The 15,979-nt window shown below is 34.6% G+C and overlaps 1 protein-coding gene across 1 annotated transcript; it reads left to right on the top strand.

Moving 5' to 3' along the window:
* Positions 1-3,662: 3,662 nt before the first annotated feature.
* LOC132752976 (uncharacterized) lies at positions 3,663-15,749 on the top strand. The gene is made up of 13 exons (XM_060743389.1): positions 3,663-3,716; positions 5,594-5,676; positions 6,175-6,378; positions 6,771-6,862; positions 7,180-7,357; positions 7,512-7,721; positions 9,438-9,659; positions 10,636-10,839; positions 11,156-11,410; positions 11,727-11,930; positions 12,210-12,437; positions 12,558-12,752; positions 13,035-15,749. Coding segments are annotated over exons 1-13 (4,716 nt in total). The 5' UTR covers positions 3,663-3,714; the 3' UTR covers positions 15,674-15,749.
* The last annotated feature ends 230 nt before the right edge of the window (positions 15,750-15,979 follow it).

The raw sequence follows: 15,979 nt of genomic DNA, 5'->3' as shown, positions 1-15,979 counted from the left end.
GTGCATGTGAGCCATCATCACTTTGCTGGCTCGGACCGGCGGGATTACGTGCATTTAATGTAAAAAGTAACGGCGCATGGTCGCTAAATAAATGAAATTGACCAATTTCAAAGGAGCATAACAAATGAAAATCAGTTTCGTTCAAAAGAAGGTAGTATATTGTACTATTTGCAAGTACATGAACCTCAATGATAATCTGATCCTAATAAACCGTTAGCTATTCGCATATTTGTACATTTACAAAAATCAAGCTTTTTACCCCTCTTGCATTACACAAAGAATCTTGACAGGCCCTGCATAATGACACATCGGGAATATAATCATCATGGTCAATATAATTAACATTTCGATCACAGACAACAAAATTGGGTTTGTTTTTTACACGACAGCTCCCGTCTCCAGCAATCATTACACTGCCTTGATGCTCAAAGTGAAATTGATCATGTGCAAGAATATTAAATAAGTCTTCATCACTTAAATTGGCAGCATGAGAAACGTCAGACCAAAAAATATAAACCACACAACTATATATATCACGTTGAAAATTAAAAAGTCTTTATCTATTTTCAGCTATAAAAGTGTATCAAAATCATTTTTTACTATTGGCATTCCTTTTTTCATTGCATTTCTAATATACAAAACAATACCCCCACTATTTCTTTTGTCGCTTCTATGCCTAAACTTCCTTTCAAAAATTATAACAAGTAGAATCATTCAATTCAATTTTTGAATTTCCATCAGTCAACGATTCAGACAAAGAAATTATATAATTATCTCTGATTTTAGCAACAAAATCAATATCATTTAATTTTCCATCAGTAAGGCTATTGCACATCTGGTAAATCCTAGACCTATGCCTGCTTGTCATTGATGTACAGCGTGTCGTATGAAATCCAATCGGTTTTGCCATCCTCCTTAGCCTTCTTCATCAGGGGAACCAACCGATGGCCATTACATCTGGTGGAGACTGTTCATGAACATAAAAAGCGTGTACCTTTGAGCTCGGAGCGCCTCTTACGAACGAGTTCACGGTACTTGAAGAACGTAAATCTGCATACTATATTACCACCAACATGCCCCTCACCTTCCCTGTGGGTACCCATCCTGTGCGCACGTTCGATCCTTATGTTGTCAACAATATCCTGGGCTAACTTAAGGTTATTTACCATAAACGCCCTCAATGAAGCTCCAGTTTCTGTAGGCTTCTCAGATTTATCAGATTAATTGCATTAGTTATCTTTCAGTATGAGTAAATATATGAATGTTTGTACATTATAAATATGTACATATTATAAATATGCATTTTCTTTACTCATTTATATTATACATATAGATCTTGTATTTATATTAAATTTTGCTGTATAAATGATCCTATGTTAACATTTTAATACGCGTATTATATTCAATATTATGTAAAAGCTCTTCAGTTATGGAGGAAATAATAATAATAATAATTCATTTGAATATGTGTAAACTAGGTAATAACATATATGTACACAGCATTTACAGAACATAATCAAAATCAAATTATAAAATAAACTTGGTCGTATCATATGTTATATTATGAATATTGTCGGTATCGATTTTGTTGTTATTGTTTTTACCAAGTATAAGGAAATCAAAAAGAAATAGATGAATGCATAAAAGATTAAAACATAAAAACAAGCTCATCACTGATATCCTAAACTTCTGATAAAATTTATCACTTATCTGTTTTTATCATTTTCATTTTTTATATAATTTTCAATAACCCCCTCTCCCCCATAAACAATTAAGGGATATGAGCAACACCTGCAAGTTTTAATGTATATAACTATTATGATATTTTATTTAACCCACAAATTGTTAAAATTTCCGGTAAATTATCACGGTGTTACCAGGTTTGTAATATGACCTCTAAATAACTAGTACTGTTGTTGTACAAATTGTCCAGCCACTGTTTGATATCACCTTGTATAGTAGACAGTAAAACAGTCGAATGCACATGCGGAATGACTAGACGTTAGTTTTTACGTCAGTTCGTGTTGTGATGACGGTGTTTTGTTTTTTCACCATTCGGACTCTGACCGTGACAACGCCTATCAATTACCCACTATGAAAGATAACTTATCGATCATGATTTAACTTATATTTAATATAAATGAGAAAATTCGGGTAATTGCGTACTTGTTGTCGAAAAAACGCTTATAAAAAGAGATTGAAAAAACAAATGAGTAACAGAATGTACAACAAAAATGCAAATGATGACATTAAATTCATTAAAATCAATCATTTTTTGGGCACGGTGCATCGTTCTTTTAATTAACAAATATGAGTAACAATATAGTCTTATTATTGATGCAACAAAACTTTTAATGGCCATAGCTCTATGAAGTAGAAAAAAAGATAAAAATCCATAGCCCCCACCTAAACAAATAACAATAAGTATCACCTCTTATTATCATGATACCCATTTAACATTGATATATATTTGTACACATGTAATTACAAAATGTCACCTTGTAATCTGTGCCTCTGTTATAAAGATTATGTTGTATTTACAAAAAAAAGGTCAGAATATGCAAAAAGTAGCCCTTATTGCGTTAGTCACGCAGTAGAAATATGCCTTTAAATACTGCAAAATCAGTCATTAATTGCATATAATATGTAAATTAGTTCTTGAATTGTGAATATTTTTAATGTTCTTACAATCTAAGAACATATTTCTCAAGTTGCATTTTGTTGAAATATGTTAGCTTAATGCATGCAACTTTAAGATTACTGAGAAAAGCAAACATTGAAATACGAACGGATTCTTGGGAACTAAAACGTGTATATAAATTAAGAAATAAGTATAAAAAAATAACATCAACATGTTATGGTTAATTATAACGACGACTAATAATCAGCTGAAATTCTCCAGATTAATATTTCATCATATAGTTAAGAAAGTAACACGAAGTCATTTTGATTTGTAAAATATGTTTCAAGAATTAAATGTAAATACAAATTGACAAACAAATTTAAAAATGTTATGCCATTCTTTCTACGGAGAAAGCCTATTTCTCAAAATGATAGGAACTGGAGAGTGTGTCATCTGCGCATACATATAATACAGCTCCTCTTCTTTATGTTACAGGAATGTATATCAAGACACATATCCTGGGAATACAACAGACAACAAGACAAGAGTACATTATATTTATTGTTTATCGTATGTTGGTTACACACAACAAAGTATATTATGCTCACAAAGCAATACACTGGCCTGACGCCAATGGGTACCTCTTTATTTGTCCAAAATGTACGGGGTTATTGTAACAAAACATGTCTATGAATGCGAGATATATATCTAAATATTCTAGAATTGTTGGTCATTGAGGATATTCAAGCTGAGGCAGCAGAACTTCGGTGAATGATATTTATCTATGTCCATCAAAGTTTATTTTTCTTGAAAAAAAAAACAACAAAACAAAACAAAAACAAGAGAAAAGTCATGAAAAGGAAGCCAATCTGTTTACTCTGAATCAGGGTAATTAATGATAATCAATTAAAGTCAGAAGTGTCATTCTTCGATATAAAACACTACACATTGTCCGTTCAATTGCATGTCCAGATATGTACGTGATAATTACACGTCGTAAAAATAGCAATAAAAAAGAAAAATATAATGACCCGTCAGAGTTGCATTTCACAGGTGACATCTAAACGTTGTTGGATTTCGACGTTCATTGAATGTGAGTAGGAAAAGATTTTGTTTCGATGATTTGATTTTATTCTTATTTAATTTTGCTAAATAACTAATGAAAATATATGCCAAACTACAAACTAAGTTTTTTTTGTCGTAATTCGATTTACTTGTAAATTATAGTTTTGTTGTAATATACTTTCAACATGTGTTGTTGTTCGTCATATTACATTATAAGAAAGTGATTCCATGATTTGTAAACCTGATATTTTACAAAAACATCTATATAAGACTCCTGTTGTTTGTATTACCAGATATGTTAGGCAAATTAATTCTATACATCCGGTAATAATATAACTACATATGGTTCCATTTTGTTGGTTAGTAAAATAAGCAAATGATGCCATATTCTAATTTGCTCAATATTATAAATTAAGGAAACTTCTCCACGACATATCGCTAGTTTTCAGTATATTCAGCCATTAAATAATTCTTTATGTTACTCTCATATAATTTAACAATATATAACTGCAAATCGGCTCTTACTCGGCAGTAATTAGTGCAGCCGCTTTTTCATGAAGAAACCAGTGCTGATAGTGAAAATTGTGATTGGCATATTTTAATTAGCCAGATCAGGTGTTTCTAAAAAGGCTGATAGCACTGTAGCAATGTGAGAATACATTCAAATTTATTACATAGATAATGCACGTGGAGCTCAGCTCGCAGAGACAAATGAAAACACAGTAACTTTTTGATATCCTTTTAACTCTAAGAAAAATGTCAATTATTAATTGCTGACTGTTTATGTTTTCTAGAAAAAGTAAGCAAAACATTATTTTGTTTCATATGACAGGAATTAATTGCATTAACAATCTTAGGTATTGTTGAAAATGCATTGTTTTACATGCAAGATTAAGTAATTGGACCCCATCCTTGTTTGTACGTGACTGCTGGGGAAAAATAATGTTATGCTTAATTAAAGAGTATTTTTATCTGATATCGAGTTGTAAGAGCCGATTTGCAGTTATATGGGTAGGAGTTTGATAAGACTCCTTACGGTCGTCTTAATACGAACTCTTAACCATACATAATTGCAAATCGGCTCTTACTCGACAGTAATAAGTGTAGCCACTTTTTCATGAAGAGACCAGTGCTGATAGTGATAATTGTGATTGGCATAATTTAATTAGCCAGGTCAGGTGTTTCTAAAATAAAAAGGATGATAACACTGATGCAATTTGAGTATATATTCAAATTTATTACATAGATAATACACGTGGATTTGGTAGAGACAAATGATTACATAGTAACATAAAAATGTTTACGACTGTTTTTATTTTCTTGAAAAAGTAAGTTTCATATACATGTAATAGGAATGATCTGCATTAATAATCCAAGATATTATGAAGATGTGAATAAAATAATTACTTTGATTACATTGCTGCAGTTAGGTAATTTGACCCGATCCACCTGTAGACTTAAGGAAACATGTTTGTACATGACTGCTGGGGAAAAACAATGTTATGCTTAATTAAAGAGGTGACACTTTCTATATTTTTATCTGATATCGAGTTGTAAGAGCCGATTTGCAGTTATATGGGTAAGAGTTCGATAAGACTCCCTACGGTCGTCTTAATACGAACTCTTACCCATGCATGTCGTCTGCTTTTATGCTGATCGCCAGGTTTCTGTTAAAATCATCGCGACTTTTAATTAAAATGTTAAACAGAAAAATGTCGTTTGTGTGTACGCGTTTCATTTTTTTTTTGTCAGGTTGTTTTGTTGTGTTAAACATGCACTTTTATTATGTCAATTATGTTTTAAAGTAGAAACTTTAGATAAATTTGAAATTTCATTTCAACATTTGTCGCAACTTTATTTTCAAATATATTTGTTGTTTTTGTTCACAATTTAATCTTTATACAGGATGAAATCCTTACTAACGTTTGTAGCGTGTTTGCTGGTTGCTGCCATACAGACGGACGCACAAACTAGAAATATAGCACCACGTAAGATTCTGTTCTATTGTTTTAGGAATTTGGATAACGAGTCATAAACTACTAACTGCTTTAGACAATTTTTGTTTGAGATAAGTAAATACTTATTTTATTGTCATTCCGACTTGCGTGTTTGAAAAAAAAAATCAAGTAATCACTAATATTTAAATCTATTTTTTAATTAAAATGATATAAATTGTTTCTCCTTTTAAAATAATTTGGATACATTTATTTTGGCGTTTGCTGATCACCCAGGCGGGTTAACAGATATTTTTTAGTGAAATCTAGTATCCTAATTTGTTAAGGCTTTAATCAACATGTTCTGAGCAAACTTTATAAAATAGAAAGACATGATAACTTTAGGTCAATGCTGTATTTAACGATAACTCTCACACTGTAGAGAAAAACTTAAATGATGTCAAGTTAAAATGTTTGATCCTTCTTAGGAGTACTATAGAGTTCTTATCATCCAGTGAAAGCGTTTAACACAATCTGTTTTCCACCAATCAGAATGTAGAATAGTGCCGTCTCCTGGAAGATGCGCTGCCTCTGAAAAGAGAAGAATGTGGAGCTTTAGTAGTAAAATTGGTGCATGCGCAGAACTGTATGGTTGCTATGGAATTCGAGACAGAAATGTATTTCGGACAAGGGCGGAATGTGCACGAAGCTGTTTCATAACCGATACGAATGATCCGTCTACAAATGCCTATCTCGGTAATATATCAGTGACAATCTTATTTTCTGAAGGCATTGGCTTCATTACAAAATCGAGGAATATTCATTTTTCCGCTTGGACATATAATTGAACAATAATACATATGTTATAGCAACATAACCAGTCCAGATAGACGATCTAACTAGAAGATTACACATGTTTTCAATAAAAAATGAAACAACCTAAAGTAAATTTGCACATGAAAAGAGATTATTGTAATGTGGAATACTGCATGTGATTAATAAAAGTAAAATGTACATGTACGAGTGTATGTTGTACATTCATATGTCATAACAAACGACATGTATTCATAAAAATAAGCTTATACATGTAAAGTGTTACTTCTTTTTCTATTATTTTGAAAGACTACTGATTTGTAATATATATTTAGATTGTGAAGTGAACCCATCACCAGGATTATGTCAAGAAAGCGAGAAGAGAGCATACTACAGTTACAGCAGTAAAACAAACACATGTATACAGGTCACATTTCTTTTTTGTATATTTCTGACTTCAAATTTATCTGCATCATTCTGACCTTTCCACTCGTTTATATTGAGCTGAGATTTAATTGTTCTACAGTAAAACTACAGTAAAGGAAACATTCGTAACCATGGCCTACTGCATTTAATGTTTCTAAAGTTTTATATTGAGCATTTATTTGTAGCTGTATATGTATCCATCGTCAGGCATTGTACAAATATTTGTTATAAAGATACAAAAAAATTATATTACTTTGTAGATAAAGGAAATAGCAATTTACTAATTATTCCTTACATCTAACTATCTTTGAATTTTAGATCCACGGCTGTTACAGTCTTAGCGACCGAAATATTTTCTTGACTCGTGGACGATGTAGATCAGTTTGTATAATCAATCGACCATCTAACGGACCGCTCCCTACCATCATACCGGGAATACCGGAGACGCTCCCTGCCAGCACACCTCCGGCGGAAGTAGGATATGAAATTGCAAGAGGTAAGAAACCTTTATTTTAATTCTATTGAAGCCATATTATTACCATGAAATGTAGAATGCCATAATGTTTATTAGCTGCCAAAAGATCCCTAATGGCAACGAACAGTAATGTTTGACTTGTGATATAACCACATATTTGTTTCTTGTTTTCCAGATTGTACAGTCAACCCGTCTGCTGGTGTATGTTTACCATCACAGAAAAGGAACTTTTTTACCTACTCCAGCAAATCAGGCTCGTGTGTGCAAATCTACGGTTGCTACAGCGTCCGAGACCGTAACGTGTTCCTGTCACGTGACACGTGTCGTTCTAATTGTATAATTAGAGACACAACTGGTCCAACTCCAGAATGGAGGAGGGAAACTCGTAAGTGCTTTAAGGAATGGTTTTGATCTTGAAAATATGATAAGATATTTAACTATAAACTTTTTTTTGCCGTCAGATGAATCTTATCATATATTGACAAATTTAAATAAGAATAACCGCGAATCAATAAGTTATATAAACTTACAGATAGGTAACGATTATATTCATGCGACGTGCAAAGTCGCACCTGACGTCTTCCGTGCGAGATAACATCAACAGCCAACAATTTTTGTAGGGCATAAATCTAATGTATTTGATATAGTGGCAAAAAAATTTATAAAACGATATTCCTATCATTCTAACTTATCTAGTAATACTGTTTTCAGATTAAAATACTGGGATATACTTCCAATGACGTTGGATAACACCAACTTCAAAGCTTATCAAATTGTTACAAAATCAGTTTGTATACAGTTTAACGTGCATTCAATCATATCACGTCATGTAGCCGCATAACAATCTATTTGTCATGATTATTACAAATTATTGCAATACAATAAAATGTACATTAATTCGACACTTAATTACATGCATATATATTCCATAAAACGACGCCTAAGTGTCACATGTTTGTCAATGTAAACAACATACGAGGGTTGACGCATTTTAAAGTGTTACGTTACAGTCGGTTAGGCACAGTAACTAAATAATTATTCTATCGTAAAAATCATTTTTGTTACCTTCATATATCTTGATTAATTCGTAGATATTAGATATTTACTGGTGTAATATTATACACAAATAAACCATATTTGCATTTCAAAACAACAAAAATATGTTTTTCATTGAAAGATTACCGTTAGCAGTATTAATCATTGCCCGACATGCCCTAGATGTCATATAAGTTCTATCAAATGTTTGGTATAGCAGATGAATCATTAAAGGCCCATTGTGTCCCAGTTTTATGTTTCTTTCTGAAAAGCTTACTATTTTAGATGACCTGTTTTTGTTTCCAAAAAGTTACTCATTCGCAAATTAATAGAACTATGTTTCGCTTTTAAGGTTTTTTTTTTGAAAATTAATGCAGTTATCGTAATTTAGAATTTTAGTAGTTTGTATGGAAGTCAAAATACTACTTTGTTTTCATTTTGCAACTTTTATGATAAATAATTTCTTATACAGTGCTACTGTATTCATGTGATAATCATCTATCATGCTCTAGAAATATATTTAGACATAATGAAATTCATATTTGCCCGTTCTAAAGATTGACAAAGTTGTTTATTTTTTAGGCAAAGTGTGCCTTTAAACAAAATATAGATCATATTATAAATTACTAGTACAGGGGAATATGCTAAAATGACCCTGTTACATAGATAATGTTAGAATGATTTTTCTGCTATTTCATATCGTTTAAACACAATCATTTTCATTGGTTTGCTTCACAGATAGCATAGAATTGCTTTGTTTTACAACAGATGCTAAGTCTGTTTTAGATATTATTCGTTTGTATTTCCAATTATATTGATACAATTTCAATTCTTTTTTTTGCGGTTTAATAATAAAGGAAAGAAAACTCTTTAGCCAGCATAAACATGTGCTCAAATTGAAATTTATCCTTATCGTTTTAACTGCAATGTTATGATAAAAGCAATGTAATAGGGACGCGGTGCTATATTGCATGCTTGTGTTTAAATGAATCTTATATTTTATTAACTTTTATTCTCATACAGCTCATAATGTCATATAGTTATATAAATGTATTATCAACTCTAGAATGTTACATAAACCCATCACCTGGTCGGTGTAACCCTAGTGACAGACAGTCTATGTGGAGTTTCAGCACAAAAACAAATGATTGCCAGCAAATATTTGGTTGCTACAGTGTACGAGATAGGAACGTGTTCAGGACTTTAAACAACTGCAGAGATAAATGTGTTGGTAACAAGAACGATGTTACTCCACCACCCATAGATCTTAATATAAAAATTGCTTTAGGTAAAACTTGTTTTATTATGATTAAATATACAATTGTAAGAAATTGTTTTTTTCATTTCTAAAGCATTCAGCCAGATATTTTTATTATCATAATTCTGGTATGCTAGGAATGCTTAGAATAGACGACAAATACGTGTAATGAGACACCGAAACAGACATAGTTGGATTTTCCTATATAGACTTAAGACACTGTGGGTATCTCTATGAAGAAAAAGCGAGGTCGCATATAAGTAAAGTGTATATGCATTTTCATATAAGTTATAAATAATAATTTATTAGCAATTGATTTTATACACTTTTTCAAAGGGAAATATTTTACTTGCGGATGTAAATTTTTCATCAATGCAGGCTAGTTTTCTCAAAATCAACACTAATTAACAAAAGGAAACATGCCGAATATGGATTGCTTGTGTGAAATTGCATTTATTCACACGAAACATTTTATACTTACATTTTTGGCATCAAACAAACCATAGCTAATACATGTCATGCCAGCATGCATTCATAAACGGGCGGATAATGGGAAAATTATTAAAATTCTGGACAAAGTTTTGCCCCATGACTATGAATCGTACTTTATGATCTTTGCGAGTTAAGCAAATATATGTGTGGTTTATACCGTGATTTCATAAGCAATCGTTTTTGAGAGATACTTTTGTAACACGTGTATTACATTTCGAATTTATCTAATTGAACAGAACAACAGTGAGCTTGCTTCGGAGAACATGATTGATTGCTAATTATACCATAAATTGTATACATTCATTTTCATTGATTCATATTTTAATATGCTTTCCATGAAAAACAAACAACAACAAAAAACAAAACAAATAAAAGCAAAAAACAATTATGTCATATCATATTGAGAGTTGAAATTGTTTATAGTATATATTTATCGCAAGACAAAAACTCAACACGATGACATTATGTATAAACCTAGTAAAATAGTTAACTTTTATTTTTCATTTTACATCAGAATGTCGAATCAATCCTTCACCTGGAATTTGTGCAGACAGGGAAAAGAAACGTTTTTTCAGTTATTCGAGTAAGACCGGAGACTGTGACGAGATTTACGGCTGTTATTCTATCAGGGACCGTAACGTGTATCTTACAAAACCTGGTTGTAGACGGAGCTGTTTTCTGAGCGAGGGTAGCACTCATTCCGGTGTCATGGAATCACGTGAGATAGTATTCCATTTAATTAAACATTAATTATAGAAAGAGCAAAATAATACGAATAAAAGATATTTAGTTTTGATGAATGACTCAGTTTTATTTCAGTATGGTGTACACTCACATTCGTTAAAACCAACAAATCTATAAAAAAAACATTTTTTTTTAATGAAATGGATCTACGAGTAACTAATTAAATGTAGCGGATAACAGTTTTAGATTAGAAGATATTTATTATATACTGTACAGTCAATCTTGTAGATCTTTAGATAAAATAATCTAATTTTTTAAGAGTCTAAACTGGCTTTTTTTCCTGTCTGCAGAATGTTACATAGTACCTTCACAAGGAGTGTGTCGTCCGGAAGAAAGGAGAAATTACTATACATTCACAACAAAAACCAACACGTGTGTTCGCATCTTTGGTTGCTACGGGATACGTGACAGAAACGTGTTTCTTACGCGCACCGGCTGCACACAGTCTTGTTCCGGAGATATAACAATACAGCCTGTGACACCTGCCGTTGATTTTGGAATTGTTGAGGTGGTGCCCCTCCCTGATAAATATACTATAGCACCAGGTCTGTTGTTACCCCACTATATAAATCACAATTTTATATTTCTACTATGTTCTTAAATGTAAATAAATTGGTTTTAAATATTTAGATAAAGACAATCCTATTTTCGTGTGCATAATATTGCTAAATAATACATACTGAAACATAATCGACTACTGAAATGCTTATAACCTTTTAGTCTCGGTATATATGACTTTACAAACACTGCAAGCTTCGTGGAAGGGAACATGTGTTGAAACACTATGATGTTCATTCTTGAAATACCTATCAAACCCTTAAAAGTTTGCTATATTACCATATAACTTGTTTATTACTTTAGAATGTAGAATCAATCCATCACCCGGTGTTTGTCAAGACAGCCAAAAACGTAATTTCTACACGTATAGTAGTAAGACGTCAAGTTGCGTGCGCATTTTCGGTTGTTACAACATCCGGGACAGAAATGTGTTTATGCGTCGAGAGGGATGCAGGCAAAGATGCTACCTACCTGAATCAGTAACGCCATCTGGTGGCATGGATAGACGTAAGTATATCACATACAATAAAATCCCTACTTATCATTATCCGAAGTAATGAACGCCCAACAAATACGATAAATATATCTCCTGAATTACGAAAGATATGTACCCTTAAATACGTTAATATTAAACCTACCGTCACTCGTATAAGATCTTTATAGCCGTTTCGAGACTTAATCTTCTATATTACAATGGTGTAACATTGTTATTAAACAATTTGCTTTTTTTAAATGGTGCAGCATAAATCAAGTTACGAAATATGTCATTTTTTGTTTGTTTTTTAGAATGCTACCTGAACCCAGCTCCGGGAAGGTGTCCGGACAGCGAGAGAAGAACTTATTGGAGTTATAATTCTAAAACCATGTCGTGTAGACAATTATATGGTTGCTACAGTATCAGGGATAGAAACGTTTTCTTGAGGAAGGAAGGCTGTGAGAGAACGTGTAGCAGTGGTGTGACAACACCAGAAATACCTACTCTACCACCTGTTCCAATTCGTGACGTCAGTCTTGGTAAGTGATCATTAATAATTTGTTTAGTGTTTAGAAAATTTAGTTTACAATATAGTGCATGCGCGACATTACACTTCTGTTGTTAAGGCAGTAGATTTAATATGTACTACTTTGTTCCAGAATGTCGAATTAATCCATCACCCGGTCGCTGCCGAGAACAAGACCGACGCACATACTTTACATACAGTACCAAGACACATAGATGTACGGAAATATACGGCTGTTACAGCATTAGAGACCGCAACGTCTTCCTAACACGTGAACTTTGTAGACAAGGTTGTTTTAAAACCGACAGTCCTCCAAATGTAGATGCCCGTAAGTTATCATTACTTTTATTGACAACATTTATATACCTTTTACAGTACTAGACATTTTCTAATATCACATAATGTATATAACTTGAATTAACAGCTTTTTTATACTAGTTATATCATTGTGCCGTTTTTGCCTAAAATTATAGTCTGCTTGAAAACGGACATTTTCTTTTTTTTTCTTCCTCTCTCCAATATTCCCAAATTATCCACACATTGTCGTTTTCTAAAATATAGTTGATGTTTGTTGAGATATATTGAAGTAAATATTATATAAATGTTACAGAGTGTTCAATAAATCCATCCCCTGGTAATTGTGCAGAGAATCAACGCCGTAACTACTATAGTTATAGTTCCAAAACATCTTCATGCGTACAGATATATGGCTGTTACAGTGTCAGAGATAGAAATGTATTCTTGACAAGAGCAGGCTGTCGGCGGAATTGCGTTTTACCAAAAATAACACCGACATCCGACCCCGTTGGACCTAATTCGCAGACCAACTTTGTCGATGTTAGAAACGGCGAAAGAACAAACATGGTCGATGTCAGAAATGGTGGTGGAACAAGTAATATGGTCGACGTGAGAAATGATAGAAGAATGAATAATATGGTCGATGTTAGAAATGGTGGTGCAACAAGCAATATGGTCGATGTTAGAAATGACAGAAGAACAAATATGGTCGATGTTAGAAATGATAGAAGAACAAACATGGTCGATGTTAGAAATGGTGGTGCAACAAGCAATATGGTCGACGTGAGAAATGACAGAAGAACAAATATGGTCGATGCTAGAAATGGTGGTGCAACAAGTAATATGGTCGACGTGAGAAATGACAGAAGAACAAATATGGTCGATGTTAGAAATGGTGGTGCAACAAGCAATATGGTCGACGTGAGAAATGACAGAAGAACAAATATGGTCGATGTTAGAAATGGTGGTGCAACAAGTAATATGGTCGACGTGAGAAATGACAGAAGAACAAATATGGTCGATGTGAGAACTGGTGGTGCAACAAGCAATATGGTTGACGTGAGAAATGGTGGTGGAACAAGCAATATGGTCGACGTGAGAAATGACAGAAGAACAAATATGGTCGATGTTAGAAATGGTGGTGCAACAAGCAATATGGTCGACGTGAGAAATGACAGAAGAACAAATATGGTCGATGTGAGAACTAGTGGTGCAACAAGCAATATGATCGACGTGAGAAATGGTGGTGCAACAAGTAATATGGTCGACGTGAGAAATGACAGAAGAACAAATATGGTCGATGTTAGGAATGGTGGTGCAACAAGCAATATGGTCGACGTGAGAAATGACAGAAGAACAAATATGGTCGATGTGAGAACTGGTGGTGCAACAAGCAATATGGTCGACGTGAGAAATGACAGAAGAACAAATATGGTCGATGTTAGAAATGGTGGTGCAACAAGCAATATGGTCGACGTGCGAAAAGACAAAAGAACAAATATGGTTGACGTCCGAAATGATGGTGGAGCAAGTAACATGGTTGACGTTAGAAATGGTGCAGGAACTAAAATGGTCGATGTTAGAAGTGGTGGAAGGGCGAATATGGTTGATGTAAGGACAGCAGGTAATGTGCATGATATGACTGACATAAGAAGAGGTGGTGGTCTGACAATGAATGATATTAGAAATGGAAAAACAACAATGACTGACATTAGAAGTAGCGGAAGTTCAAGTATGGTGGATGTACGAAATCCCGTTACAAATATGATCGATGTTCGACGTAATGCTGGTTCTACTATGGTCGATGTAAGAGAAAATGGTGCCAATATGGTTGACGTCAGAGGAAATCGTGTTAATATGGTTGATGTTCGAGGTAACCTCGGCTCTCCATCTAGAAACGTAGGTTCTTCGAATCTGGTTGACGTTAGAAACGAAAGGACAAACATGATTGACGTCAGAGACAAAGGAATTTCTAATATGGTAGACGTTAGACAGGGAGCATCCGGTCCATTGGTTGACATACGCGGTGATCAAGCTCAAACAAACTTGGTTGATATTCGAGGAGGGCAAAATAATGCAAACATGATTGACGTACGTGGCGGGACTGATGTAAATTTGGTCGATATCCGTGGTGGAAAAATAAATGCTGGAATGGTTGACGTTCGTGGTGGAAAAGTAAATGCTGGAATGGTTGATATCCGTGGTGGAAGAATAAATGCTGGAATAGTCGACATTCGCGGTGGACAGACAGGAAATAACATGGTCGATGTACGTGGGGCACACACCGGAAGTGACATGGTTGACGTTCGCACTGGACAAACCGGTAGTGGCATGGTTGATGTCCGTGGTGGACAAACCGGTAGTGGTATGGTTGACATTCGTGCTGCACAAACCGGTAGTGGCATGGTTGATGTCCGTGGTGGACAAACCGGTAGTGGCATGGTTGATGTCCGTGGTGGACAAACCGGTAGTGGTATGGTTGACATTCGTGCTGCACAAACCGGTAGTGGCATGGTTGATGTCCGTGGTGGACAAGCAGGAAGTAGCATGGTTGATGTCCGCGGTGGACAAACTGGAAGTGGCATGGTTGACATTCGTGCTCGACAAACCGGTAGTGGCATGGTTGATGTCCGTGGTGGACAAACCGGTAGTGGTATGGTTGATGTCCGTGGTGGACAAAGAGGTAGTGGTATGGTTGATATTCGAGCTGGACAAACCGGTAGTGGCATGGTTGATGTCCGTGGTGGACAAACAGGTAGTGGTCTGGTTGACATTCGTGCTGGACAAACCGGTAGTGGCATGGTTGATGTCCGTGGTGGCCAAACCGGAAGTGGTATGGTTGACATTCGTGCTCGACAAACCGGTAGTGGCATGGTTGATGTCCGCGGTGGACAAACTGGAAGTGGCATGGTTGACATTCGTGCTGGACAAACCGGTAGTGGCATGGTTTGATGTCCGCGGTGGACAAACCGGTAGTGGTATGGTTGACATTCGTGCTGGACAAACTGGTAGTGGCATGGTTGATGTCCGTGGTGGACAAACAGGTACTCGCATGGTTGATGTCCGTGGTGGACAAACAGGTACTCGCATGGTTGATGTCCGTGGTGGTCAAACAGGAGGAAATGGAATGGTTGACATTCGTGCTAGGCAATCTGGAAGTGGTATGGTTGACATCCGTGGTGGGCAAACAGGAAATGGCATGATTGATATTCGTGGTGGTCAAACAGGAACTGGAATGGAAGACATTCGCGGCGGACA

This window comes from Ruditapes philippinarum, unplaced genomic scaffold (genome assembly GCF_026571515.1).
Source record: "Ruditapes philippinarum isolate M1 unplaced genomic scaffold, ASM2657151v2 ctg476_1_1_1_1, whole genome shotgun sequence".
Classification (NCBI taxonomy): domain Eukaryota; kingdom Metazoa; phylum Mollusca; class Bivalvia; order Venerida; family Veneridae; genus Ruditapes; species Ruditapes philippinarum.
The sequence above is the reverse complement of the archived record's forward strand: the minus strand, read 5'-3'. Positions and strand labels throughout refer to the sequence as shown.

Excerpts from the sequence above, each read along its gene's own strand:
- LOC132752976 (XM_060743389.1), top strand. Across the intron at positions 6,379-6,770 it reads GTCTACAAATGCCTATCTCG|ATTGTGAAGTGAACCCATCA; the intron begins GTAATATATCAG and ends ATATATATTTAG. Across the intron at positions 9,660-10,635 it reads TAATATAAAAATTGCTTTAG|AATGTCGAATCAATCCTTCA; the intron begins GTAAAACTTGTT and ends ATTTTACATCAG.